This window comes from Populus euphratica, unplaced genomic scaffold (assembly GCF_000495115.2).
Source record: "Populus euphratica unplaced genomic scaffold, PopEup_1.0 scaffold13.1, whole genome shotgun sequence".
Classification (NCBI taxonomy): domain Eukaryota; kingdom Viridiplantae; phylum Streptophyta; class Magnoliopsida; order Malpighiales; family Salicaceae; genus Populus; species Populus euphratica.
The window spans coordinates 865,595-893,182 of NW_011499872.1; the positions used below are offsets into that span (position 1 = coordinate 865,595).

At 33.7% G+C, this 27,588-nt stretch overlaps 6 protein-coding genes and 2 pseudogenes across 6 annotated transcripts; 1 reads left to right on the forward strand and 7 right to left on the reverse strand.

Annotated features, from left to right (window-relative positions):
* Positions 1–4,331: 4,331 nt before the first annotated feature.
* On the forward strand, positions 4,332–9,120 carry LOC105127535 (uncharacterized). Its single transcript, XM_011028877.1, has 9 exons — positions 4,332–4,542; positions 4,628–4,689; positions 4,862–4,952; positions 5,218–5,304; positions 5,440–5,493; positions 7,187–7,371; positions 7,792–7,874; positions 7,975–8,075; positions 8,600–9,120. The coding sequence occupies exons 1-9, from the start codon at positions 4,495–4,497 to the stop codon at positions 8,813–8,815; spliced, it is 927 nt and encodes a 308-aa protein (XP_011027179.1). The 5' UTR covers positions 4,332–4,494; the 3' UTR covers positions 8,816–9,120.
* A 234-nt stretch (positions 9,121–9,354) lies between these two features.
* Positions 9,355–12,013, reverse strand: LOC105127536 (heat shock cognate 70 kDa protein 2-like). The gene is made up of 2 exons (XM_011028878.1): positions 11,708–12,013; positions 9,355–11,297 (listed from the first exon to the last, which is right to left on the reverse strand). The coding sequence occupies exons 1-2, from the start codon at positions 11,919–11,921 to the stop codon at positions 9,562–9,564; spliced, it is 1,950 nt and encodes a 649-aa protein (XP_011027180.1). The 5' UTR covers positions 11,922–12,013; the 3' UTR covers positions 9,355–9,561.
* Positions 12,014–15,342: 3,329 nt separating this feature from the next.
* On the reverse strand, positions 15,343–18,160 carry LOC105127537 (heat shock cognate 70 kDa protein 2-like). Its single transcript, XM_011028880.1, has 2 exons — positions 17,855–18,160; positions 15,343–17,288 (listed from the first exon to the last, which is right to left on the reverse strand). Exons 1-2 carry the CDS (start codon positions 18,066–18,068, stop codon positions 15,556–15,558), a joined length of 1,947 nt encoding a protein of 648 aa, XP_011027182.1. The 5' UTR covers positions 18,069–18,160; the 3' UTR covers positions 15,343–15,555.
* A 2,945-nt stretch (positions 18,161–21,105) lies between these two features.
* LOC105127673 (heat shock cognate 70 kDa protein 2-like) lies at positions 21,106–22,555 on the reverse strand (annotated as a pseudogene).
* A 51-nt stretch (positions 22,556–22,606) lies between these two features.
* On the reverse strand, positions 22,607–23,854 carry LOC105127674 (heat shock cognate 70 kDa protein-like; annotated as a pseudogene).
* Positions 23,855–24,066: 212 nt separating this feature from the next.
* LOC105127538 (uncharacterized) lies at positions 24,067–24,639 on the reverse strand. The gene is made up of 2 exons (XM_011028881.1): positions 24,543–24,639; positions 24,067–24,439 (listed from the first exon to the last, which is right to left on the reverse strand). The coding sequence occupies exons 1-2, from the start codon at positions 24,600–24,602 to the stop codon at positions 24,113–24,115; spliced, it is 387 nt and encodes a 128-aa protein (XP_011027183.1). The 5' UTR covers positions 24,603–24,639; the 3' UTR covers positions 24,067–24,112.
* On the reverse strand, positions 24,606–27,103 carry LOC105127675 (uncharacterized). The gene is made up of 7 exons (XM_011029051.1): positions 26,828–27,103; positions 25,985–26,578; positions 25,918–25,943; positions 25,629–25,778; positions 25,299–25,479; positions 24,920–24,946; positions 24,606–24,631 (listed from the first exon to the last, which is right to left on the reverse strand). Exons 2-7 carry the CDS (start codon positions 26,031–26,033, stop codon positions 24,606–24,608), a joined length of 459 nt encoding a protein of 152 aa, XP_011027353.1. The 5' UTR covers positions 26,034–26,578; positions 26,828–27,103.
* LOC105127676 (heat shock cognate 70 kDa protein 2-like) lies at positions 26,033–27,078 on the reverse strand. Its single transcript, XM_011029052.1, has 4 exons — positions 27,007–27,078; positions 26,828–26,894; positions 26,398–26,578; positions 26,033–26,327 (listed from the first exon to the last, which is right to left on the reverse strand). The coding sequence occupies exons 1-4, from the start codon at positions 27,076–27,078 to the stop codon at positions 26,033–26,035; spliced, it is 615 nt and encodes a 204-aa protein (XP_011027354.1).
* Positions 27,104–27,588: the final 485 nt, after the last annotated feature.

Genomic DNA, 27,588 nt, shown 5'->3' on the forward strand with positions numbered 1-27,588 from the left:
GTATTATTATTGCTACTATTATTATTGTTGTTGTTATTCTTACTATTGTTGTTATTTATAATTGTTATTTATAATTTATACAATTAACCTCACTATGGTTCGACCCCGGTCTTGCCGGGTTATTTATTACTTCGACACTCCTGCATTTGGGAGAAGACATCAATTTTTTAGTCGTGTCAATAGGTTTTCTCTAGCAGTATCTAACCTGCCTAGGATTTGTTTTTTATTTCTTTTCAATAAGAAACAAAGGAGACTACAAATTGCTCACCCCTTGCAGAAAACATAAAAAGAAAAAAGAAAAAAACCTAAACATGTCGGGCCACCCAACTAGGCATGCATGACTACCTTTTTATTTTTATTTTTATATGAATTTAAATTCAAAATGCAATGTAAAAAAATATTATTCAATTTTCTCATATTCCAAGATAATATTATTAGATTCTATAAAAAAATAACTTTGTTTGTTTTCAACTAACACGTGTATAACATGAAAAAAACTAATGGATATTCAATTAACATAAAATTTATTTTTTTAATATTTGCAATACTTTTTTATATATAATTCTATTGATCTATCAATATTTTTTTCTTCAACCATGTTCAAATAATCGTGACCTTGTTTAAATATATTTATTTTAAACCTGTTTTTTATTGGGGATTCAAACCGGTGATATACTAATATTTGCACAGAGAAGGCTAAGCACATTGATACAATATTTAACGTGGTTCAACAAATCACCTATATTCACGAAAAAGTTGATATTATTAAAGATAGAGAAAATGATACAAAACAAATACATGAAAGAGAATGATTACACCCACTCGGTCTTAACTCTCAGCTAACACACACTGCTGCAATGACAATAAGAATGTTGCCCTTGACAACTTCTCTTTTTTTTTTTATTCTCTTACACATACTCATCACTCTTTCTCTTTCATTTTGCTCTCAAACAATGCTTTTATTTTATAGGCATTAATGATAAGACAAGATCTACAAATCATGACATGATAGCAACATATAGGTTGCATATTTTTGTCAATGGTTGGTGCAACTACTATTGTAGTCTTTTGACAATGATAACCCTATTTCTTAGGAGCACTAATAATAGCAACATATAGGTTGTATATTTTTGTCAATGGTTGGTGCAACTACTATTGTAGTCTTTTGACAATGATAACTCTATTTCTTAGGGTAGGTTGTATAATTTATTGCTCATTAATGGCAAATCCCAAACACTTTTAATGTCATAATTGATTTTTCTTTTTGGAATTTACAGGTGATATTAGATTGATAATTTCATTTTATAGTTACATGTTTCTTTTCTGTATTGTTAAATAAAAAAATATTTTTTAAAAAATACAAATTTAAGTCATGAGTTTTCAAGTTTAACTTTCTTGATTGGTATGAAGCTTATTTGACATTTAGTAATGGTTGTTTATTAAAGCATTTTTTGTTTTAAAATGTATTCAAATAATATATATATATATATATATATTATTTTTTTTGGTATATCAACACGTTAAAAAAATTCAAAAATATTAGAAAATCAATTTTAAACAACAAAAAATTAAATTTCAAGTAACCAGTATTTTGACTACGATATTAAATACATTCTTAATATTTCATGTTAAACTTTTTTCATTCAACCCCGTGGCCGTAATACAATGTGGTAACTAAGATGGTAACTTCGATTATGTTGACCAAAACTAAAATATGTAGGAAAAATATTATAATATTTTTATTGATCACTTTCTAACAATTCACTTTAGATCATGGTAATGTATTTTTTTAAAAAAAATTGATGATCAAACTTTTTTTTGCATGATTCAGGCCATTTCGAGATAACTTCGAAATTTACTTGAAAAGTTTTTTTTTGTCATTATTTTTTTTAGCTATTAGGTGATATCTCCTTATAATTATTTTAAAAAAAAATTTGGTACCAAATTTCCTTCCTTTTATTTCTAGTCTTTTTATCAGCAGAGAAGAAAGGGAGGATTATCGTATTCAGTTTAGAGAGAGAAAATTGTTATTGATAGCGATTTTAGCCATTAAAATTATCATTTTTATGTCAAATGATTTTATGTGATAAGGGAGGTTGAGATTGTATATATTTTTTTTTATCTTGAAAATGATTAGAAAAATAGATTTGAGCTTGATAACATTTTTTACTTCAAATTGATCTTGAATTTTATGGTGGTTTTTGTTTCTTAGGCCGTAAATTGGTTTAAAAAAGTTTTTATAATATTTTCTAATTATTTGAGTAAAAAATGAGTTCAAAATAGATTTTTAGGTGAAAAATCATGAACACTGTAGCTAAATTCCAGGGGTTTTCGAGGAAACATTGTCCATTTTTTTTTACAATTAGAGTGAATGACATGTTATACATCCCCATTAAATTAAGAAAAAAAAAAGAAAGGTATGTGTGTGAGCATTTTCTTGGTGGCCCAAGCGCTTGGTGTGACTTACTTGGCTTAGTAATGCTCGATTTCATTTTTAAATTTTTTAAATTTTTTTTCAATCAGTACATTTTTTATATGTTTTTAAAAAATAATTTTTTGATTTATGTTTTAGTTAACACCCTTTTTTGACTTTTTTTGGTTTTGAAATAACAATTTTTTTAATTGTATTTGATGCATTTAAATTTTTAGAAGGTTAGTATGATTCATTTATATTTTTTTATATTTTATATATACTAAATATTTATTTTTTACAATATCTTTAATATGTACAGCCTTGCATAATATTTATTTTATTTTATTTAATAAGTTTCATACGGGTGTTGATTTGTATTATAAATTGATTTTAATAAATAAATTTATTAAATACATCCAAATAAATGACTCATGTTACAATATTAAATATCATGATCTATAAACTTATGTTACAATATTAAATATCATGATCTATATTTATCTCCAAATTTTTCTAGTTGTGTTTTTATTTATAATTGATGATTTGTTTTCATTATCTACCCAGTGGTTTGTAATTCTTTTATGTGAAAAAAACATGGTAAAAAATTCTACATGTTTAGTTTTTTAATCATACATTAGTTTTCAATTTTATCTTTATTATTATGATTTATTATTTTTAATTTTATTATGGAATTCAAGTTAATAATTTTTTTTTTCAGTTTTGGTTTTTTCCTTTCTTTGTTTTTTCTTTTTAATTTTCGTTTTTTATCAATGCTTTTTTTTATATGTATTTTTTTAAAATAATATTTAAATTAATACTTTAATTAATACCTCTTATCTTCTATTTATTTTTGGTTTTTAACCTTTTTAAATAGCAATTTAGTATATGCAGTCTTATATGATATTTTTATTTTATTTTATTTAATAAGTTCTATGTAAATGTTGATTTTTATTATAAATTTATTTTAATAAATAAATTCATTAAACACAACCAAATAAATGACTCATGATACAATATTAAATATCATAATTCATATTTATCTCCAAATTTTTCTAATTATATTTTTTTTTATTGCTAACAACTCTTTCTTTCACTACTTACATAATGATTTGTAATTTATTTATAATTTTTTATGTGAAAAAACATGTTGAAGAAATCCATATCATTTTTTTTTATCATCTATTATTGTTTTCAATCTCAATGTTCAATCCAGGTTCCATGATGTATTGGGTTTTTTTTTTGCCGTTCTTTACTTTATTTCTATATTTCATTTTTTATTAATGCCTTTTTTATTTTTATTTTTTAAAATTAATGTTTTGATTAATACCTTTTCTTTATTATTATTTTTTATAGCCTTTTTCAAATAAAAATTATTTTTCTATTAAATAGGGTGTATTTAATTTTTGAAAAGATTAATATAATTTATTTATAATTGCTTTTTATTTTACGTGGATTAAATATTTATTTCTATGATATTTTTAATATATGAAATCTTTTATATTATTTTTTTATTTTATTTAATAAATTTTATATATATGTTAATTTTCATTTCAAATTAATTTTAATAAATAAATTTATTAAACATAATCAAATATATATATAATTTTAAATAAAGATTTTTTTCATTTGTTATCAGGAACGCTTTTATATATATATATTTCACACTACTCAAATAAGGCCAACTTATTTTGTTGATGGAGAGTATAATCCGAGCTATTAGATAAACTTCATTTAAGATTTGTAATTTTTAGAGTATGATAAAAGTTGATTTTTAAAGTATTTTTATATAAAAATAAAAAATAATTTTTAATATTAATACATCAAATAATTTAACAACATAAAAAAAATATTAATTAAAAAAATAAAAAAATGATTTTTTAAAACCATTTTTACATAACAAAAACAAACGAGCCTTGACTCTTGAACCTCAACTAGCTTCGTAAACCCTCGCTTTGGCACCTGCTACCCGTCTCTCTCTCTCTCTCTCGCTCTTAACTGCCACGCCCACACACAAGTCAAGCCTTTGAAGGAGTAATTTCGTCGATCAATTGGCGTACAAGAAGTGAAGAAGCGTAGGAATCATGAAAGGCAGCAAAACTACTATCTTGACACTTGCTGAGAAATGCAAGGTTTCTCTCCCTCCTCCCTTTCTCTGCAACTCCAGAGTTTGTCACTGGTTATTGTTAAAGTAAAAATCTATTTGTTCCATTGCAGAGTATACTTGCCTCCAATTGGCAAGCTCAACTTAATACCATCAAAGCTGATGCCAAAGGAAGGTGCCTATTTCTGTTCTAACTATCGGGTTCTCATTTTCTTTGCCCTTTATAGATTAAAAATCCAAGCTCTTGTTGGTTCCTTACAAGAGTTAAAAAAAAATAAGAAAATTCTCAAGTTGATTAATGGGTTTCCTTCTTTTATTTATTTATTTATTTGGTGTGTTCATGTTAGCAAGGGGGGCATATACAGTTCAAAAGTCAAGTACATACTCAAGAAGGGGAAGCCATATCTCTGGGTTAATGAAAAAGACATGCATAATGTGGTAATGTTTTCACTACGGTTGTGGGTTTGCTATGTTATGTTCATACAGTGACAATTTTTCTGTCTGTTCGTGTTATCATGCCTATAAGCTGAACTAACAGAGCATGAAATCCTATTGCTTTGTTATATAAAGAACTAAAATTATTTGAAGAGAGTACCCGTAAATTACATGATCTTTGATTTTCATTTGCGATGAAATTTATCTGCTAAAGTTGTCCAATTATTATTTCTGATGCTGTTTGATTCATTCCCTTTCTTTGACATAGAACACAATCATTGATGACCGTGCTTCATTGGCTGTTGCTACTCCCTTTCCAGGACCCCTGGCAAATTTATTCAAATCGATGCAGAAGGTTAGTTCTTCATTTGGCTTGTACTTTTTTTGCTGTTCAGTTGCTTCAGAGATATCTTCCCCTCCCTTCATCATTTCAACTATACCCTAGATATGCTGCTAGGGCCTAACATGCTGATTTGTACTCATGCTGCAGTTACCAGCTAGGATTGCGATAACTGGGAATGTTGTGCCTCTTAAGGAGGAAAAGGTCTGGCAATATATAATATAACTTCGAATGACTATCCTTTTTTATGTGTGATAGGGGCACATATATACATATATGTATGTACACGCACGCACGCGCATTGAGACTAGTCTGTTAATTTTCTGTCAACTTTCAGTTGTGCAGTGAAGAATTTGTTTGATAGAAAATGGAGACTTTTTTATAGCTGATGTTGCCGAACATTATTTCTTTGAAGAATTGGCAATGCAAGTTTAGGAGCGTTCCAAATAAAATAACTTTCAAGAATCTTCAGAATATATACCTTGCATGCTGTATCTCTATGCCTCTTGATACTTCAGTGATGTAGGAAGAAAAGGAAAAGGATATCTAAAGATAGGGTGTCTGGGTAGAAAAAGAGAACAAACTCTTCATAAAATTATCAAAATATCAAAGTCGTCGTTTATTTACAGCATTAGCAGTCCTTAAAGACTATTTAAAATCCTAAATCCTTGTAGGAAAATGATTCTTAGTCTTAGTCCACAAGTAAAACAACTCAGCCTATAAGGAAATACTTTAAAAAGTTGCATGCTAATCACATGAATCTAGATTAATTAAGTACCCTAATATTGTAAATATTCTAAAGAAAGCTCCCGGTATTCTCCTTGGGCTGGAAAAAACTCATCCTCTAGCTAAAATCATTTTTGCCTCGATTTGGCGCGTGTCCAATCAAGACTCTCTAACCCCTTTTCTTTTTTCGCCTCAGGTGTATAAATACTCTAGATATCAGCTTAAGTCCCTACATTTTAAATTTAGCATAATAAGAAATGTCAATTGACAACTCATTTCTCTTTCTGACTTTTAGAATAATGAATTGCAAACCTCAAACTTGCTTCATCAACATGTATTGTATTTATATAATCCTTGAACAAATTTGCTTTTGTGATTATAGCAAGCTTGTAATCAAAAGAAGCAACATATCATAAATTAACAATTTTCTTTTATTGAGTAACTTTCATGTTCTCTTTGCAACCAACCTTTAGCTTATTGATAAGGACACCATTGATGACATCATCATTGCCATTACTGTCATTGTTCATGCTATGACTAACATCAAGATCATCATCAAAATAAAGATCATAAATTGATGGAGAATCCCAATTCACATCTAACTCATCATAGAATGTTGAAGAACTCCAATCTGTGACTTTTTTCTCAACAGATATTGCCTGTACAAAAAGGATTCTTAGTCTTAGTCCACAAGTAAAACTACTATAAAGAAATTGCTTTAAAAAGTCACATGCTAATCACATGACACTATATTAATTAAGTAACCCTAATATCATAAATATTCTAAGGAAAGCTCCTGTGCCATTGAGCAATAAGAGCAAAATATTGTTTCAAAGTTCGAATTCAGTGTCCTTGGAAGTTTGTTATTAATTCATAAAAATACATCTGCAACTAATATTACCATGAGAGAACATGCAAATCTATATTTAAAGGACTCCTGTTACTGAACCTAGCATGCAATAGGAGAAATGGCTGGCTTTCTCTGATCCTAGGAAGCTGCGAGATCTTGGTGTTCCAACAACTCGTGAGTTTAGTCTGATTGCTGAGCTGAGCATTGATGCCAAATAAGAATCTATTCTATGCACTGTTTTGATTTTATACAATATTATGTAGAGTGTGGAAAAAGAAAAGGGAATTCTGCCTTGATTATATACTTTTTCTCTTGTTATAGGTTCAGCTGGTTGCAGAAAGCCTTAAAGAAGTCATGCTTTCTGAACAGCGGCAGATCAATGAGGCCCCCTATACAGTTTCTGGTGTATTAAGTTCTTCTAATCTTATTACCACATCCCGAAGTGAAAACCTCAAGGAGCTATTGGATGGTGTTGAAGAATATGGTGTTTACAGATTCAATCTAAGGTACAAAACTCTCAGTTACACAGTATCAGTATACTTGTAGTGTCAAAATCACTGAATATGGATATAATTTTTCTGAACTGAAATTCTGAAGAACAACGAAATCCTGATCTTGAATTAAGAGGAAAGTAAGAAGTGTGCATTTATTCATGCATAATGAAAATTGAACATTTCAAGTGTTTGAATTTATGTAGTTGGGCACAAACACATTTTAAGGTTCTGCATTGTTGCAATAGCGAATCTGCTGTTGCTTCTTGTTATAAACCAAAGTATAACCTTTCATCTTTCTGAAAGGAAAAATAATAATAAAAAATAATGTATAGCATGTTATAGTAGAATCTCATGCAATAACGATTAGGATGAGCATCTTGTGTATGAAAAAGATAAATAAACAAGTAACGAGAATTGTGAACTTTTGGTCAGTTCATGCATGTTTATTGATGGCCATGGACGCACTCATGAAGTGGATATGGAAGCTATTGAAGCGTCTAAAGTAGATCCATTAGGTAAGCCCCTTGTTACAAGAAAAGACGATTGCTTGTTTGAATATAATGTGCTTATATTGTCGCTAAAGAAATATGTCTCTTAACTTTGTTTCTCCTGCAGCATTTCTTTCCGCAAAGCTAATCGATGGCATCAATCGAAGTGAATCAAGGCGTAGAGCTCTAGTACTTTTTTGTTTCGTGTACTTGAATGCAGATGCAAGGGTAAGATACATGCGTGCATCATTCCTTTTGTTTTTTATACATGTACACGATTACTTTTGACGGTATCAAGCATGCATGAGATAAGTTTAATTCTCCTGCCATTTAATAGTTTGAAAAGACCATTTAGTCACGACATAGGACCCAGTCAATCAAATTTAGGGTGTTCAGCAAAAAATTGTACAAGCACATAATGATCTATCTAGTCACCTTACACGGTGCACTATACCGAGCAATTCTAGCCATTAACGAGAAGAGAAGATTTAAATTAATTTCATAGCCTTGGGTCGAAGAGTCTCATCAATCAAACACTATTCTTGTCTTGCATTAAATGTTTATTAGCAGCAAAAATAAAGGAAAGCGAAAGCCTTACTGAACAACAAACTTGAAATGTTCATCCTTACATGTCTGACTACTAGAAAATGCCAGTTTTTTCTCCATAAGTGCACGTGGAACGATTACTCAGAATGAAAAATTTGCATTTGGATCTCAGAACCCTCAACGTAAACTAATGTCTATTTGATCAGGATGCATTTATGCTCTCTGTTGACCGCAAGGGATTTGATGTGCTGGCAAAAGTTCCTAGTTCACGATTAAAGGATGGCACCAGTGAATACGTATGGAAACAATTCAGATTCCCTTTCAAAGAAGAGGCACATGATGTTGAAACCTTTTGCCAGCAACTTGTGAAAATGGAGGAGGAGGCTGTCAAGAAGGTTTCAGGCTACAGCGGTTTAACATGAAGGATGATTATGATGATATTGCAAGTGAAGGAATCATCCAAGTAGCATGTGACAGTGAAAGCTATGCATCTGCTTGGAAGATGGATGTCTAGAAGGGTTTTGAAGACAATAGCTTAGAATCCGAACCATAATATTTGATGGTTTATCTGGTGCAGGCGCATGAATTTCATACATGGGGACACAGAGGCCTGATTTAATTCTTGAGGGGAGAGGTTCTTGTTAAGAATATGGCTCTATTTCGCTCATCAAAGAAAGCTATGGGTTTGTATTTATCATTTTTCCCATGTTTAAAAATTGGTTAAAAAGTACACTTCATTTATTTTCGCATAGCAAAATTTGCTGAAAGGCTAGTACAAGTCATCCGCGAGAAAAACATTAATGGTAGCCCGTTCAAGAAGAAGCTTATTATATTCGAATGCAAACCCTGGGCGAACAGGATGGAACTCATTCAAGAACACAACTAAATACTTCAGTTAGACTAGCCAACAGTTTAGGAATATCACGTTCTTTCTTGCATGAACTCCATAGGCGCAAAACACGAACTATAAACTGGTCAACATATATATTTCAAGCGCGATAATGTATTGGAGAAAAAAACTGGAATAAGAAAATCTTCAACGCCATGACTAACTGCAGAAAATAGAAATATTATAGTTCTAATATCCACGACGGCGATGAAAACAAACACCTAAAATAGCACCACCGCCTATTCATCATCATTAAACAAAAAGATCAAACGGGCACACTTAATCAACCTCTTCGATCTTGGGACCAGCACCACTGCCACTAGCTGGGGGAGTATCATCATCCATGCCACCACCCATGTCACCACCGCCAGCACCTTGATACATCTTGGCGATAATGGGATTGCAGATGCTCTCGAGCTCTTTCATCTTGTCCTCAAACTCATCAGCCTCAGCAAGCTGGTTGCTGTCCAACCATTGGATAGCCTGATCAATGGCATCCTCTATCTTCTTCTTGTCATCCGCAGCCAGCTTGGAACTGATCTTGTCATCCTTGACAGTGTTCCTCATGTTGTAAGCATAGTTCTCCAACGCATTCTTTGCCTCAACCTTTTTCTTGTGCTCCTCATCTTCTGACTTGTATTTCTCGGCCTCCTGGACCATCTTCTCAATCTCTTCCTTGGACAACCTACCCTTGTCATTGGTAATTGTGATCTTGTTCTTTTGACCAGTGGTCTTATCCTCGGCTGAGACATTCAAGATACCATTGGCATCGATATCAAAGCACACAGTAATCTGAGGAACACCCCTGGGAGCTGGAGGAATGCCAGATAGCTCAAATTTGCCCAGTAAGTTATTGTCCTTTGTTCTTGCTCTCTCACCCTCAAAAACTTGGATCAAGACACCAGGTTGGTTGTCAGAGTAGGTCGAGAAAACTTGCTCCTTCTTGGTGGGAATGGTGGTGTTTCTTGGAATCAAAACAGTCATAACTCCACCGGCAGTTTCCAATCCAAGAGACAGGGGTGTGACATCAAGAAGAAGTAGATCCTGCACCTTCTCATTGCCTTCCCCAGTCAAGATAGCAGCCTGGACTGCAGCACCATATGCAACAGCCTCATCAGGGTTGATGCTCTTGCAGAGCTCCTTCCCATTAAAGAAGTCTTGCAATAGCTGCTGCACCTTGGGAATCCTGGTGGAACCACCAACAAGGACCACGTCATGTACAGTGCTCTTGTCCATCTTAGCATCCCTCAAACACTTCTCTACAGGCTCCATACACTTCCTAAAGAGATCCATGTTCATCTCCTCAAATCTTGCACGAGTGATGGTTGAATAAAAGTCAATACCCTCATACAGAGAGTCAATCTCGATGGTGGTCTGAGCAGTGGATGACAGAGTCCTTTTTGCCCTCTCACAGGCAGTTCTCAACCTCCTAAGAGCTCTAGGATTTCCACTGATATCCTTCTTATTTTTCCTCTTGAATTCTTGAACAAAGTGGTTCACCATTCTGTTATCAAAATCCTCGCCTCCAAGATGGGTATCTCCAGCAGTGGATTTCACCTCAAAGATACCCTCCTCGATGGTAAGAAGAGAGACATCAAAAGTACCACCACCCAAATCAAAAATCAACACATTCTTCTCCCCAACACTTGTCGCCTTCTTGTCAAGACCATAAGCAATGGCAGCAGCAGTAGGCTCATTTATAATACGCATAACATTCAGGCCAGCAATAACTCCAGCGTCCTTTGTGGCCTGTCTTTGAGAGTCGTTGAAGTAAGCAGGAACAGTGACCACAGCGTTCTTGATTGCGGTACCAAGGTAAGCTTCGGCAATCTCACGCATCTTAATGAGAACCATTGAAGAAATCTCCTCGGCGGAAAACTGCTTCTCTTCACCCTTGTAGGTAACCCCAATCATAGGCTTGTCACCAGGACCAGAGATGACCTTAAATGGCCAGAGCTTGATATCACTCTGGACTGAAACATCAGTGAATCTCCTACCAATCAACCTCTTTGCATCTGCAGTAACATGACCAAACACCAATTAGCTACAGAGCTCACTCAGTTAACTCAGTAATGACTAATAGTTAAAACTTAAAACTACAGGTAAGAAAAAAATTAACCAAGTTTATGCAGAAACTAAAAAATACCAGAAAACAGCTTATGCAGTAACTACAAATACCAGAGAGCAGCTTATAGTAAATAAAAAGAAGCTAACGGATCTGAAAGCAATATCCATCCATCTACCAAAACTAAAAGTCTAAATAGAAATAACAGATCTAAGATTTTGGTTTAGTTTTTACTAATATCTAACGACAGTGTGTGCATACACAAGATCCTTCTTGGATAAGATCAGAGCAGTATATATATAAGATCCTTCTTGACTAAAATCAGAACAGTATAAAAATATCTTCTGAAAGAATACTAACCAAAGACGGTGTTGATTGGGTTCATGGCGACCTGGTTCTTAGCAGCGTCGCCGATCAAACGCTCTGAGTCAGTGAAGGCAACATAAGACGGTGTAGTTCTGTTGCCTTGATCGTTAGCTATGATTTCCACTCTGTCGTGTTGCCAAACACCAACGCATGAGTATGTGGTGCCTAGATCAATGCCGATTGCCGGTCCTTCTCCTTTTCCGGCCATTCTAAAACGATTTTAGATTAACGTAGCGGACGATAAAAGAGAAAATTGAGTATTCGGGTTTCGCCTTCTGCGATAGCGTGCGGATTAGAGAAGGGGGTGCGTATATACGTGTTTTTTTTGTAAGTTCTGGAATGTTCTATAAAGAAAGAATGGATCTGCGCCGTTGATTTTGAGTTTGTTGACGGTTTAGATGGGTTGAAGAAAGTTCTGAGATAGTGGTTTTAACTTAATAGAGACGTTTGTGGTTTCCTTAAAGGGGTGGGTTTTCCGACCCGGTCGAGCCGACATGCGAGTTTGAAAATTAGTAATGGTACAACGACATGTCGCAAGGAGCATTGGGTGAATGATTTGTTAGTGCCTGTTTGGGGGTTCCTATAATGCTGGCATTGGTAAAGTACATGCATGGTTTCTTTGTTGTTATGTGCTATGATTGCCTGCGATTTGAATTGTGATTTTTTTTCAAAATCTTATCTAATAGTTGAAACTTTTTAAGCTAAATTTATCACCTAAATCAACCCCCCCTCTTAGAAAGGGTTGTATTGAAAAATATGAAGCTAGAGTAAAAAATTAAATATGATGCTTTCAAATTTGTTTGTGAAATATATTTTAGTCTTTTAATTTATTTATTTTTTGCTATAAATTGACTGATTTCTTTAATTTTTTAAAAATATATTTTGGTATAAACATTTATTTTTATAATTTTTTAATTTTTTTTAATACTAGGAGAGAGAAAAATTATCATATTCTAATGAAAAAAATTCTTTGTTGGTAACAATTTGACCATCAAATGGATTAAAAATAGTGTCAACAAGTTTTATTAAGCAAATAAAACTTTATAATGGTTATCTTAATTCTTAATATAGTTGGTTGTCTTAAATCTCAGTATAACTTGAAACTCAAATCTAGGTAAGGATATAATTTTTTTTCAATTTGATTTAGTAGTTTGGATTATTTTTTAAGCTCAATAGGCTGATTTCTTAGTGTTTTAATGGTGTTTGTAAAACATTTTATGACTAAAAAAAAATTAAGAAAAAAACTTGTAAGCTTAAATTTTAGTTACCATAATAGTGTCTAAAACCTGAATTAGCAGACAACACAACACTTTATCTATCATAACATGTAACATGTCGTTTGCCTAATTTTTTTTTTAAAAATAGGGGTGGATAACTTTTCAATTATTTTCAAAATTATGTATAGTGGTTTTCTAAAATTATAATAGTGGTTGTTAGTTTGTTTTTTCAATAAAAAAATTCAAAAACAATTAAGCTTTATGTTTTTATTTTACAAAAATAAATAAATAAAAACAGCAAATAACACCAAATCATCAATTAGCTTTCACTATATAAGTGGTTTGGCTTTTCCATAGGTTAAGTTGACATATTATTTTGCAATATGATAAAATGATATTCAAGTGCAACTACTATGTTTTGAAGTATTAAAACAAATTTTATGACTCTAGCGTCCAATAAGATGTTTAATTTAATTACATGGTAAAAAATAACAATAATAAATCATAAATGTATCGATGCCAATCCAGGTTGATATTAAATAAAAAAAAATAAAAACAGCAAATGACACCAAATCATCAATTAGCTTTCACTTTATAAGTGGTTAAGTTGACATATTATTTTGCAATATGATAAAATGATATTCAAGTGCAACTACTATGTTTTGAAGTATTAAAACAAATTTTATGACTCTAGCGTCCAATAAGATGTTTAATTTAATTACATGGTAAAAAATAACAATAATAAATCATAAATGTATCGATGTAAATCCAGGTTGATATTTTATATCATGAACTCAGGTTATGAGACAAGAATAATTATCTAAAAAAAATGAAGTATGATTCTTAATAATTTAATACTGAAGGGTAAAATTAAAAAAATAAAATTAATTTTAAAAATAATCAAAAAACAAGAATCAAATTTAACATAAAAATAAAATCATGTAATATGATGTAAATGTTTTCAGGCAATCTGAATATGAGTTATGAGACTATATTATCTTTATAAAGAGCAAAATAAAAATAAATAAATAAGTTAAATTTTTTTAAAAGTTAAATATTAAATGATAGGATAAAAAAATCAGTGTAAAAAAATAATGAAAATCCAGATTAACATTTTATATTTATGATTTAGGTCATAAGACTAAAATCACCGTATAAAAAAAAATTCTCAAATTTAATTTTCAAATAACATGATATTCATGGATAAAACTAACATTGTTTTTATTTTTTCTTTGCCTATATATTTATAACATGAATATACCAGAAGGGATAAATTTCCATCCATCAGCAATAAATCAATAACGACATTTTAAAACCAATTCATCTAACTACATGATAAGCAACGTAACCAGACATAATCTCAATCCTTAACCATTATTCTTGTCAAAACAATCATTAATCACAGTTTTCTCAAGTTAAATTTTTTAACATCCAAAATCAATGAAAAATTATTAATTCAAATTATCCAATCCAATCAAAAGATGAGAATAAAAATAAATATAATTGAATTTGAGAATAAAAATAAAAATAATTTAATTTAATTAAAGAGAAGAAGGATTGTTTTAGGTGTGCATTGATATCTCTTTTGATTCATTTGTTTTAGAAATTTTTTCCCATCACACGAAATTTGCATTCAAAACATAGGACAAACAAACAAGCACAGCAACAGCTTACAAACGCTCCAACAATTTGTCCTTTCTTAATTAAGAGAAATCACTTAATTTGAATGTAATGTTGTTTATTAGAATGGTTGCTCAAGCTGTTCTCGTATAAAAAGAGAGAGAGAGAGACCTGCTTAAGCTGATAAATAAAAACGAGAGAGAGAGAGAGAGACCTGCTTAAGCTGATGGTGACGGTGATGGGCCCTTGAGAATTCATGGTTTTAGAGTTCCTGCTTAGATGAGAAAGAAGATGGCCCTTTTAAGTTTTGATAGAGATAATCGACGAAAAAAATGAATAAGCTCCTTCGTGTGGCTTAAGTTTGGACTGGAATCCATCTACTACATTGATCTCAGCGGGGCTTTCGTCTTTCTTCGAGACCCAATTTAGACGCACAAATCAGTGGATTTGGTATACACGGGCTCATACGATTGCGAATTCTGGTTATGGGCTTCACGTAATAGCCCTTCCTATTTGTCATTCAAAACCCACAGCCCTATGACATGGTTGCTGCTGCATTTCTGAGAGTCTGTCCAGTCGAGCTCAGTAACATGGTTGCTGTTGCATTTCTCAAATCTTGGTTGTGATATAAATATGTTTTTTTTTAAATAAAAAAATATTATTTTCATATATTTTAAAAAAATATTTAGACAAAAATAAAAAACTTTTTAAACCAAACAGCCGCTAACTGCTGGGTGATAGCAAGATTAAAACTAGATCCCCGAAAAAATTCAACGAAAGAAAAAGTTCAGAGAAAAATAAAAACTCGAGTTCCAGCATTTCAGTAGATAATGTAGTTCGAACAGATAGATGTGAAAGTGATAGACAAGCCCACTCAAGAGGACCGTAAAATCAACAGCCAAAAGAAAATGGGCTACATCAAAAATAAGAAAATATCCCAGAAAACAGGCAATGAATCCGCATAAAAATAAAACCAAAATTTCCATCATATTGCCATCAACTCTCTTAATCGACTTCCTCGATCTTAGGACCTGCACCGCTGCCACCAGCTGGAGGAGCATCATCATCCATGCCACCACCCATGTCAGGTCCAGCACCTTGATACATCTTGGCAATAATAGGATTGCAGATGCTCTCAAGCTCCTTCATCTTGTCGTCAAACTCATCTGCTTCCGCAAGTTGATTGCTGTCTAACCACTGGATAGCCTGGTCAATGGCATCCTCGATCTTCTTCTTGTCATCGGCAGCGAGCTTGGAGCTGATCTTCTCATCCTTTACAGTGTTCCTCATGTTGTAGGCGTAGTTCTCCAAAGAATTCTTGGACTCCACCTTTTTCTTGTGCTCCTCATCCTCTGACTTGTACTTCTCAGCCTCCTGAACCATCTTCTCAATATCTTCCTTCGACAACCTACCCTTGTCATTAGTGATGGTGATCTTATTCTTTTGTCCTGTAGTTTTGTCCTCTGCCGACACATTCAAGATACCATTTGCATCAATATCAAAGCAAACAGTGATCTGAGGAACACCCCTGGGAGCTGGAGGAATGCCAGAGAGCTCAAATTTGCCAAGCAAATTGTTGTCCCTTGTTCGTGTCCTCTCACCCTCATAAACTTGGATGAGCACACCTGGTTGGTTGTCAGAGTAAGTTGAGAAAACTTGTTCCTTCTTGGTGGGAATGGTGGTGTTCCTTGGGATCAAGACAGTCATGACACCACCGGCAGTTTCTAGACCAAGAGATAGAGGAGTAACATCCAAAAGAAGTAGATCCTGCACCTTCTCATTGCCTTCACCACTCAAGATAGCAGCCTGTACCGCAGCACCATATGCAACAGCCTCATCAGGGTTGATGCTCTTGCATAGCTCTTTCCCATTAAAGAAGTCTTGCAAAAGTTGCTGCACCTTGGGAATCCTGGTGGAACCACCAACAAGGACAACGTCATGTACAGTGCTCTTGTCCATCTTAGCATCCCTCAAACACTTCTCTACAGGCTCCATGCACTTCCTGAATAGATCCATGTTCAGCTCCTCAAATCTTGCACGAGTGATGGTTGAATAAAAGTCAATACCCTCATACAGAGAATCAATCTCAATGGTGGTCTGAGCAGTGGATGACAGAGTCCTTTTTGCCCTCTCACAGGCAGTTCTCAACCTCCTAAGAGCTCTAGGATTTCCACTGATATCCTTCTTATTTTTCCTCTTGAATTCTTGAACAAAGTGGTTCACCATTCTGTTGTCAAAGTCCTCCCCTCCAAGATGGGTATCTCCAGCAGTGGATTTCACCTCAAAGATACCCTCCTCGATGGTAAGAAGAGAGACATCAAAAGTACCACCACCCAAATCAAAAATCAACACATTCTTCTCCCCAACACTTGTCGCCTTCTTGTCAAGACCATAAGCAATGGCAGCAGCAGTAGGCTCATTTATAATACGCATAACATTCAGGCCAGCAATAACTCCAGCGTCCTTTGTGGCCTGTCTTTGAGAGTCGTTGAAGTAAGCAGGGACAGTGACCACAGCGTTCTTGATAGTGGTGCCAAGGTAAGCTTCGGCAATCTCACGCATCTTAATGAGAACCATCGAAGAAATTTCTTCAGCAGCAAATTGCTTCTCTTCACCTTTGTAGTTTACTTGAATCATCGGCTTGTCACCAGCTCCAGGGACGACCTTGAAGGACCAATGCTTAATATCACTCTGAACTGAAGCATCACTAAATCTCCTACCAATCAAACGTTTAGCATCTGCAATATATAAATCAACACCAATTAATAATCACACCCACTTGAACAAACGAAAGTACATTAAAACAACTTAATTAACAGACACTCCACACCTTGTGAATCAACACCAATCAATAATCATCCTATCAACCCCCGTTCAACAAAGGAACGTCATAACAAAATATAGTGACAGATATACAGCAACATATTAAACTCATAGATCCAACAACTGAAGCAGCTATCGGATTATATTATGTAATAATCTATGGAAATCGTATGAATAAAACAATTTCTTTGCAAGAAAGATGCGCTCAGAATTAATCATTCGAAAATCCCCTTCCAATTATTTCTAGAAACGTAGAAATCACTCCTAAATTACACACACATAAGTTAAAATAATATTCAGAACTCAAGTAACAATGGCATCGTACATTGCGTCGAGATGAAACCTTCCTAGACAGATTTATAAATCTACAACCCTTAACTGCACCCTAAACACATATCATTAATCATAATTCAAATCCACAAACAAAATAAAGAAATTGAATCCAGATCTTAAAAAAAGTCAATATCAAGAGAATACTAACCAAAAACGGTGTTGATGGGGTTCATTGCGACCTGATTCTTGGCAGCATCACCAATCAAACGCTCTGTATCGGTGAAGGCAACATAAGACGGTGTCGTTCGGTTGCCTTGGTCATTGGCTATGATTTCCACTCTATCATGTTGCCAAACACCGACGCACGAGTAGGTAGTGCCTAGATCGATACCGATAGCCGGTCCTTCTCCTTTTCCGGCCATTGTTACTAGATCTAAAAATAGCGCGGCTTGGAAATTGAAAGAATAAAAATTAGGGTTTGTGTTACTAGAGAAATAACGAATGAGAGTTTCCGGGGGTTAGTGGGGTATTTATAGCGAGCTTTTTTTGAATTCCATTCTAGAATGTTCGATGGAAGATGGGAGTTTATCTGGGCCGTTGGTTCTCGAGTTTACTGACGGTCTGGATCTGTTGCTTTTTCTCTGGTTTTCAATTATGGAAGTTTCCGTAACGCGTGTGGTCTTTGTTTGACGAAGTCGGCGATACTGCGTGATACCAAACGGCTTGTCGTGTGAAAAATGCCTTCGTTATTGACAACCCGGATTTGATTCACCCTTTAGAGAACACGTCATCCCCTTTTCAATAGGAAAAATAAAAATAATATACATGCATATATATATATATATATATATATATATAAAAGATATTGAGAAATTATTGTAGCATTTTTTACTGCTCTCTCATTATTTATTGTGTAATGTAGTAGTTTGACTGTTTTGTATTTTAATCTTTGATTTTTTTTATTCGATTACATTCCGCTATGATCTAGCTAATTTCTTAGATTTTTTTTTAAAAAAACAATTGGAATGCTAGGAGTCAAAGTGTAAAATGAGGAAAAATTGCATGGGCAGCCTAAAATTTGCATGAAAAAGGATTTTCAGTCCACCTATTTTTGTTTTTTTTCCCCTCGTAGTCCCACTAGCTTTTGAACTTTCAATTTTAATTCAAGCATTCACTGTCCTCTTATTTTATTCTATAGTTTTGAGAAGGGGATAAAAAGTATTGATTAGCCATATACTGGCTATGAAAAATATTATTTTTGGCATTAAAGAGTTTTATTTGATAATATAAATTTTATTAATTAGTTTTTCCCTTTTTATTTTGACATAAAAAATAAATTAGTTTGAGCAATGATTTTTTTTCTGATTTTTTTTATTTTTTAAAATAATTTTTAGAGTATTTTAAGTTAGTTTACTAGTTTATTAATATTATTCTAAGGATATTTATTACTTGTATTAGTGTAAATAAATTTTTAAATAAAAAAACATATTTATTTACTGATCACCTTACTAGTCAGCAGTTTACCCAACCATTCTACTAATAAAAGAACCCAACCATTCATTCTACTAATAAAAGAAAAGGAAGAAGAAGTAAATAATTCTTTTTTCTTCAACGCAAAATCACTAACCATTTATTTAAATACCTAACTTAAACCTACATGAAAAAGAATATCATTTTATTAAATATTATTCAAAGTATATTTAGTTTCCCATGATTTTATAGTGTTTCTTTTTTAAAAAAAATTATCAAGTGCTTTCCTTGTGCACAACTTATTGGTTTGACTTTGTTTTTTTCTTTATTATATATATATATATATATATAATTATCAATTCACTATTTTATCATTTTGTTTATATTATGATTTTGTTTAATTTTATTATATTTATTAAAAATTAAATTTTATATTTATATTATAATTTTTTTATATTTATTAAAAATTAAATTTTATAATTAATTAATTTTTTTTTTATAAAATTATTATGATCTCATGATGACTTAATTCAAATTAACTTTATTCTTTAATTAGGTTATTTTTTAATTATTTTTTTCAATACTATATCAATTATAAATCAAGCCTTGTATTTTTTTCTGTTTTCTATAAAACCATCACAATCTCATAATTTGAATCACAAATTTAATAAGTTAATTCAGGTTAACTCAAGTTTTTTTAATTAATTTTTTTAATTTTTCCTTTTAATACTTAATTGATCGAAAATTAAAATTTATAATTTGTTATAATATATTTTTTTATAAAATCACTATGATCTTAATATTTTTAAAAAATATTATTTAATATATATTAGATTTTGAGTTAAATGTTCTTTTTTTTTCTTGTAGAAAATACATTAGTAATATCTAATTATTTTTTTCACATTCTGTTTTTTTTATCCGATTATAATGCGTAGAACAAGCTAACGACATAGCTAAAGCCTAATTCTCGCAATACACCATGAATTTTAGTCCTGAATCAAATTAATTATCCTCAAGATAAAACTTCTCAAAATTCCACCCTCGAGGAATAAATCTGTTGCAATGTGCTCATCAACCGACTCTAGAATTCTATCAATTTTGACAACGAAATGGTCCTCCAAGACATCAAAAAGCTTTTATTTAAAAATAACACTAGACATGCGAGTACTAGGGGCTTGCTTTGAAATTGCATGGGAGATGGCTTTATGGTGATTTTGGCGTCGTGTTTGTCTGCGAAGACAAATTACGTGGGCTGCTGTCCTGGGTTCGAGAATTATCTAGCAATAAAGATATAAACAGACAGAGTTCGAGATGATTAAATTTTCAAAGAATTTTTGGATATAAAATTGAATAATTCAAGCGCGAAGCATGTTACAAGAAATTTACCAAATGACACGTTACTGCTGATATTTTACTAATCTTTTTTGTGCTGTAATGATTCCAACACTATCAATTCAGTAGAATGGGCTCATGATTGGTAGAGTGGGAAAAACAACATCCTAATATAGTTATCAGAACCCAAATGTGACTAGCGGGAAGGACCACATTGCAAAACTAATTTTGTTTAAGGATGAAAGTATGGAATTTTTTAAGTTCAGGATGTAATTTGGTTCAGGGGTAAAGCCTAGGTGAGTATTATTACAATATGGTCGTTTCACTATTAGCTTAGAGCCAGAGAATCCTTAAGAACTGTCATAATCCCTGTAAACTAGCAATTATTGAGTTAATTTCTACATTATTCGAAGTCATGCTGCAACAGCATAATGCCATTTTGAAAACTAACCCAGTTTTCGTCAGCAATTATGCCTGATCAAAAGGTAAATAACGCTGTGGCGCTAGTTTGAAGAAGAAAGCTGCCGTAACTGTAATCCAAGATAGCATGTTAGGCCATTGATTTTCCATTTCACCAGGACATGGAGGCTATGTCACGGCCTGGTCATCAATGTGTTTTAAACACCAGATCAATTATTTCTTCCTTTCTTTCACATCTGTATGCAATCATGTAAAATGTTATGTATATTTGAACTTGAACCAGGTAGGATAGCGTGACTAGTACTATACATGCAACTTTGATTTTTCAAACCGTGGGACTCAAATTACTGTAAAAGATATAATTCCCATACTGATGGAGAATTACATGGATAACAGAGTTTGAGAATATAGATTGGTGAGGTGCTGAAATACTTCTAGATACCATTATCCTGATTAGTTCTTTGACTTGAACGAGAATGAAATCATAGATCTGCTGCAATTGGCTCCATGACAACTTGAATTTTTTATCCTAATAAATTCATCTTCCATCAACCTACCCATACCAGCACCATCATCCATGGAAATCTTTATGATGATTGGATTGCAGATGCTCTCAAGCTCCCTTATCTTGTCAGCAAAACCATCTTAATTTCCGTGAGAGCTGGTTGCCATCCTGCAATTTCATGGCCTGGTCAATCGCACCTTCAATCTTGCTCATCACATGTGGCCAGCTTTGAGCTTCTCTTCTCATCCCTAATAGTTATTCTCATGTTGTAGGCATAATTCTCCAATTCACTCTTTGCCTCCGCCCTCTTCATGTGCTCCATTTCGTCCTCTGAGACCATCCTTTTAATTTCTTCTTTGGACCACCTGCCACTGTCATCGGAGATTGTGATAGTCTTCTTCTGACCACTGGTCACATCCTCAGCTGATAAACTCAAGATACCATATGCATCAATGTCAAGGGTTATTTTGATCCGAGGAACACTTCAGGGTGTTGGAGAAATACCAGAGAGCTCAATGTCCCCAGTAAATTGTCATCTCTAGTTTTTGTTCTCTCTCCCTCACAAATCTTGATCAAGACAGTAGTTTGATTATCTGAGTAGGTGGAGAATATACCATCCTTTAGTGTGGGAAGCATAGAGCCATAGAGTTCATTGTGATGAAAACATCCATAACTCCAACAATTTCCAACCCAATGGACAGAGGTGAAACATCTAAAAGCAGCATGTCGTCCACCACCTCAATGCTTTTATCACTCAAGATAGTAAGCCTGAACAGCAGCACCATAAGCAAGCAAGCAACTATTGATGCTCTTGCAGAGGTCCTTACCATAGTAAAAGTATTGCAATAGCTGCTGCACCTCGGGAATCCGACTAGAATCACTAACAAGAACAACATCATCGATGCTGTTTCACTTTACCATCCCTCAAACACTTGTTTACCAGCTGCAAATACTTTCTAAAGAAATCTGTGTTCAGCTCCTCAAATCTTGCACCAGATATAATGGAATAAAAGTCTATACCTTCATAAAACGAATCGATCACAATGTTGTTTGGGCAGAATACGAGAGACTCCTTTTGGCTCTCTCACATACAGTTCTCAACTGCTTAAGAGCCAGAGGATCTCCACTGATGTCCTTTTTCCCCTTCTTTTGAATTATTGAACAGAGAGATTCACCAATCCGTTATCAAAGTCATCATCTCGAAGGTGGATGTCTCCAGTAGTGCCTCGCACTTCAACTATATGCTCTTCGATGAAAAGTACCGTCACCCAAATCAATGATCAGCACACTGTTCTCACCAATATAGTTTGTTTCCATGTCAAAGACATAAGCCATGGCACCATCAATGGGCTCATTGATAATACGAATAACATTAAAACCAGCAATCGTGCCAGCATCCTTTGTAGCCTGCCGTTGAGAGTCATTAAATTAGGCAGGAACAGTAGCCATTGCATTCTTCACAGTGATGCCAAGGAAGGCTTCAGCAACCTCACGCATCTTTCGGATTACCATTACAGAAATTTCTTCAGCAACAAGCCTCTTTTCACTCTTGTAACTAACCACAATCATGGGCTTGTCAAGCGGACTAGCAACAACCTTGAATGGACAGTGTTGAATATCACTCTGAACAACAACATCACTAAATCGCCTCCCAACTAATCTTCTTGCATCTGCATTCCATCACCAATACTAGCTTTAGGCACAAAACTTGTTTTCTTTTAGCATAAAATTTCCCTATAAACTAACATGAAAGAAACAAAACTTTTCAACGAATCCTTGCACAAAACCAGCAAGCAAAAACATAAACCACACGAGCATAACATGATCTAAAATCTAAAAAGAATGATGTAAAGTTATTTTTAAGAATACTAACCGAAGATGGTGTTGACAAAGTTGGAAACAACGTGGTTCTTAGCAGCATCAGCAATCAAACGCTCTATGTTGTTACCGTGATCATTTAGGATGATCTCAACTCTTCCGAGTTGCCAAACACCAATGCAAGAAAACGTTGTTCCCATATCAAACCCAATCGTTTTAACACCACATGGGTGCATTTGGTAACTGAACTGGATATGACAGAACAAGTAGAGGTCCCGTCTTTTGCTTTCACAGCCGCCACTGCTATCGCCACCATCCTACGGTCATTGCAATTGCTGTGCGTCTGTAGACCTCATCATTCTTCCATTTCTGCTTTACTGTTAGGAAAAAGTAAATAAGGAATCAGGAGTGGGTTTTCCGCAACCCTACAAGGGGGATCGAAATCCCCAGAATCTTTTCAACGCTCGTGGATTTCACGTTGTTACCGTTAGACATTTCATTTGCTCTATCATGCTCAAGTTGGGTTGGTCCTTGGTAAGCCATCTTGCTAATATAGGTTCAAGCCTGTTTATTGCTAATTGAGTTCTTAAGCCCATAAATTCACTCTTGATTTTCACACCACGAAATGGATTTTGTTTTTTGAATGGTTTCTGGGCCCATCAAATATCTCTATTTTTTTTTCTTTTTAATTGTTGATGCCATTCATTTTATGTGATTAGGTATCTTTCATATCAAACATCTCTCTACTCTTCGACAGAAATGGCTTCTTTACTTTTGTCAAGTCAATTGTTGCATCAATACAACTTCGTACGAGCGGGATAGTTCATGTTCTGCAGTACCCTGTGAATACTCCGCCGGCATGAAGAGTATCCGGCTTCAATCATTTCTACCTCAGTAGCCAAACCAGCTTGTTGAATTCTTTCATTGAGAGCACAAAGGATGCAGAAAGCCTTGACAAGAAACATACCCTACAAGTTCTATGACAACTTTAGGAAAAAATTCACGTCCAACAGATTCAGTCATCTCTTCAGAATGAAATCGCAGTTTCATATATACATCCTTGCACATCTGCACCAGTGCATATTTGAATAAAAATGCCAGAAATGGCAGCTCATAGAGTGATGTGATTCCAAATCCAATATATTGTAGCAATTCGACTGTTGTGGTGAGATCATACCGATGCTTTAACTTTTCAGTTCCTGCTTCATTCTGGTCTAAACAATCTTTAATCAAATAACAAGCAATGAGCTGATCAGCAGAAGTCAAGACAACAAGGCAAAAAAAAAAAAAAACATGCAAGTTGTAGCACAACCATATTGGAATATAAACAGAAAAGGCAGTTAAAAACCACCTGGAAGAAAATAGCATCTGCTTCATCAGATTTGAGCTTCTCATCAGTCTCCTGGAACATCTTCTATGAGTCTTCTTTGGACAACGCACCTGTCATTTATCTTAAAAAATCATCTCAATTTAAAAGAATTTAAAAGTTTAAATTATAAATAATATTTTAAAATATAATTTATATTATTATTTAGATTTAAAATTTGTATAAATCTATATTATTTTGTGCTTGATTTTTATTAAATAAATAAGAATAATAAAATTTAAATTCATGATTACTTAGTCATTAAAATATTAATATCATATTAAAGAACTATCTCAACCTAAAAATTTAAATTATTAAATAAAATTTTAAAATATAATTTATATTATTTTTTAAAATATAGCACCACTGGAAAACATCCTTACTACCACCTTCAAGATATCATTTAAATTAAATGTCAATGGTACATTTCAATCTGAGGAACACCTCTTGAACCTGTGGCACATAACATGCCAATTGATAAATAAAATCCCTCAAAAACACCAAATGCTGGAATGATGGAATTTTTTCAAACATAATTCTTTAGCCGGTACTTGGTAAAGGATACAACTTTTAAGCATAAAATTTAGTTTCTTTACTTGAAGTATTTACCTTACAAGTTCCAACCTAACAAGCAAGAAAAAACATAGGCGTAAGAAATAAAATATATTTGCGATTCAAAATATTAAATTCTCTGAACAAAACAGAGTGCTAAGTTTATCCTTCTTTTCCTTGAGTACTCACCAAAGATGGTGTTAATGGGGTTGAAGAGGCACAGATTCTTGTCAGCATCACCAATTAAGTGATCCGTGTAGGTGAGGGCATCACAAGATGGTGTCATTCTGTTGCCTTGACCATTTGGTATTATCTCATCACAAGTACATCGTCCTGGGATTGATTCCAATTTCTGGCCCTCACCTTGTTCCTGCCATTATTGGAAAGAAGTATGTACAAAAAGAATACCAGATAAAAAGGATCGGGACAATTTCGGGTGAGACTTGAGTTTGAGATCAGGTCACCATTGACTTGAATGTAAAACGCACGGAATTCGATAATATAGTACTAAATTTTTACCTCTAGCACAAAAACTGATACGGTCAATTTTGGTGCTTGCACAAGGACTTTGGGAAACTTATGTGATGATTGTTCATTTATGATGTATATGAATGGAACCATAAGCTTGTTCTGACTAAGCTCTCTGTATAAGAATCTGCAACTTGTGGTCTTGACAGTGTTATCAAACAAACAAGCAATGAGCTAATCTTAGAAAAAGCCGAAGACAATGAAGCAAAACCAGAAAAAATGCATCTGCAGCACAACCATATTGAAATGTATAATCTGTAAAAGACAGTAAAAAAATCACCTTTGAACAAAATAGCAACATTTCACCATCACCATATTCTAATCATCGAAAGAAAGCTTGTCGATTTCATCAATGATTGGACCTGTGTCATTGCCATCACCAGGATAAATTAACATCACTGCCCAATGTGCATGTCAGCACAAACTGCCAGATAAATCACAGCAAGGATGGGAGTGCACACATGCTCAAGCTTCTTCATCCTGCGCTCCAATTCATCTGCATCTGTAAGCAGCAACACATCACAAGTACCACCACGCAAATAAAAAATCAACACTTGCTTCTCACTAAAATCAACTGTATTCATATCAAAACCGTAAGCCATGGCATCGACAATGGGTCCATTGACGGTACGCAAAACATTCAGACCAGCAAGTGCATCAGCTTCCTTTGTGGCATGCCGTTGCGAGTAACTGAAGCAGGCAGGGACTGTGACCACAGCATTCTTCACAGTGGCGCCAAGGCAAGCCTCGGCAATCTCACGCATCTTTACAAGGATCTTTGAAGGGATATTTCTTAGCAGTAAAACGCTTCTCTTCCCCGTTGTAATTGACCACAATCATGAGCTTGTCATTGGGACCAGAAACGACCTTGAAAGGCCATAGCCGAATACCACTCTGAACGGAAACATCAATAAACCTCCTACCAATCAACCTTTTCGCATCTGTAACACAAATGCCAATTAATAATTAACTCCCCTGAAAGTAAATTGACTGTGGATAATTCTTAGCTAATATCAAATTGATATGAGCTTTTAGGCACAGAAATTTGTTTTCCAAGCAACAGATAGCATATAATAATTAATAAACCATACGTTGAAAACTAAAGAAAACACACACAAAAACAAGAAGAAGAGAGATATTATAATGCCCAAATCAGCACCAGATAAGCAAACAAAAACAAGAAGGCTTACCTGAATCTGCTTCTACAGTCACTGTCGATGCCTCACCTTCGGGGTACTTATTAGGTGCCCCCTCTCCCTTTAAGCTTTTCAGACGAGATCACTAGTTATCAGCATGGTCAGGCTAACGGAGTTCTGGGTCCTGTTTAGCTTTGTCCCAAGCCCATCTTCTCTAAAGTTGTGGTAAAAACCTTCATGCTGTATACATGGGGTTGCTTTAGATCTTGATTGATGCTGTAGATGGGCTGAGTCTCCAGGTCCATTGTCACGACAACAGGTTTGGGTAGGTTATACACAACCGTCTAGGCTCCCTGTTTATCGAGAACATGATAGGAAAAAGAAAAAAAAAACACCTTTTTCCCGCCCTGTTAACAATCCCTTCATAATTACATGAAAAAACAAAATATTGTTTCATATATTATAGCTTCGGTACATGGTGAAACATAAACAACAAAAAGATAAATTCAAATATAGATTTGGCATTAAAAAAAATAAGTGTTCCAGGAATATGATTGCCAAAAAACTAAAAACAATATTGTTAGGATTGAGGTTGTGAAAAGGTTTGTTCCTCGTTGTTTGTCTTCATTTCTTTGCGAGGAAAAACCCCATATCGGTCTGTACAGCTCTTTATCATATATCAATATAACTTGATATCCTCTTACGTTCATCTGGAAATCTTCTTTCAATTCAAATCTTTTAAATAAAATAAACAACTACGGGGTCGTTTTGTTACTAGACATGTCGAGTTGTCAGCTTTCAAAGCCTTTTTTTTT

Bases quoted from the DNA above. Each gene is read 5' to 3' on its own strand.
- LOC105127535 (XM_011028877.1), top strand. From the start codon at position 4,495: ATGAAAGGCAGCAAAACTACTATCTTGACACTTGCTGAGAAATGCAAG. The intron at 7,372-7,791 runs GTACAAAACTCT...ACTTTTGGTCAG, and splicing joins GTTTACAGATTCAATCTAAG to TTCATGCATGTTTATTGATG. The intron at 7,875-7,974 runs GTAAGCCCCTTG...TTTCTCCTGCAG, and splicing joins GTCTAAAGTAGATCCATTAG to CATTTCTTTCCGCAAAGCTA.
- LOC105127536 (XM_011028878.1), bottom strand. From the start codon at position 11,921: ATGGCCGGAAAAGGAGAAGGACCGGCAATCGGCATTGATCTAGGCACC. The intron at 11,298-11,707 runs GTTAGTATTCTT...ATGTTACTGCAG, and splicing joins CCCAATCAACACCGTCTTTG to ATGCAAAGAGGTTGATTGGT.
- LOC105127537 (XM_011028880.1), bottom strand. From the start codon at position 18,068: ATGGCCGGAAAAGGAGAAGGACCGGCTATCGGTATCGATCTAGGCACT. The intron at 17,289-17,854 runs GTTAGTATTCTC...TATATATTGCAG, and splicing joins CCCCATCAACACCGTTTTTG to ATGCTAAACGTTTGATTGGT.
- LOC105127538 (XM_011028881.1), bottom strand. From the start codon at position 24,602: ATGTTCCAGGAGACTGATGAGAAGCTCAAATCTGATGAAGCAGATGCT. The intron at 24,440-24,542 runs GTGGTTTTTAAC...TCTGCTGATCAG, and splicing joins CAGATGCTATTTTCTTCCAG to CTCATTGCTTGTTATTTGAT.
- LOC105127675 (XM_011029051.1), bottom strand. From the start codon at position 26,033: ATGTTAATTTATCCTGGTGATGGCAATGACACAGGTCCAATCATTGAT. The intron at 25,480-25,628 runs GTAAAAATTTAG...CAATAATGGCAG, and splicing joins TATCAGTTTTTGTGCTAGAG to GAACAAGGTGAGGGCCAGAA. The intron at 24,947-25,298 runs GTGAGTACTCAA...GATATCTTGAAG, and splicing joins CCCCATTAACACCATCTTTG to GTGGTAGTAAGGATGTTTTC.
- LOC105127676 (XM_011029052.1), bottom strand. From the start codon at position 27,078: ATGGACCTGGAGACTCAGCCCATCTACAGCATCAATCAAGATCTAAAG. The intron at 26,895-27,006 runs GTTTTTACCACA...AAAAGCTTAAAG, and splicing joins CCCATGTATACAGCATGAAG to GGAGAGGGGGCACCTAATAA. The intron at 26,579-26,827 runs GTAAGCCTTCTT...TTTGTGTTACAG, and splicing joins GACTGTAGAAGCAGATTCAG to ATGCGAAAAGGTTGATTGGT.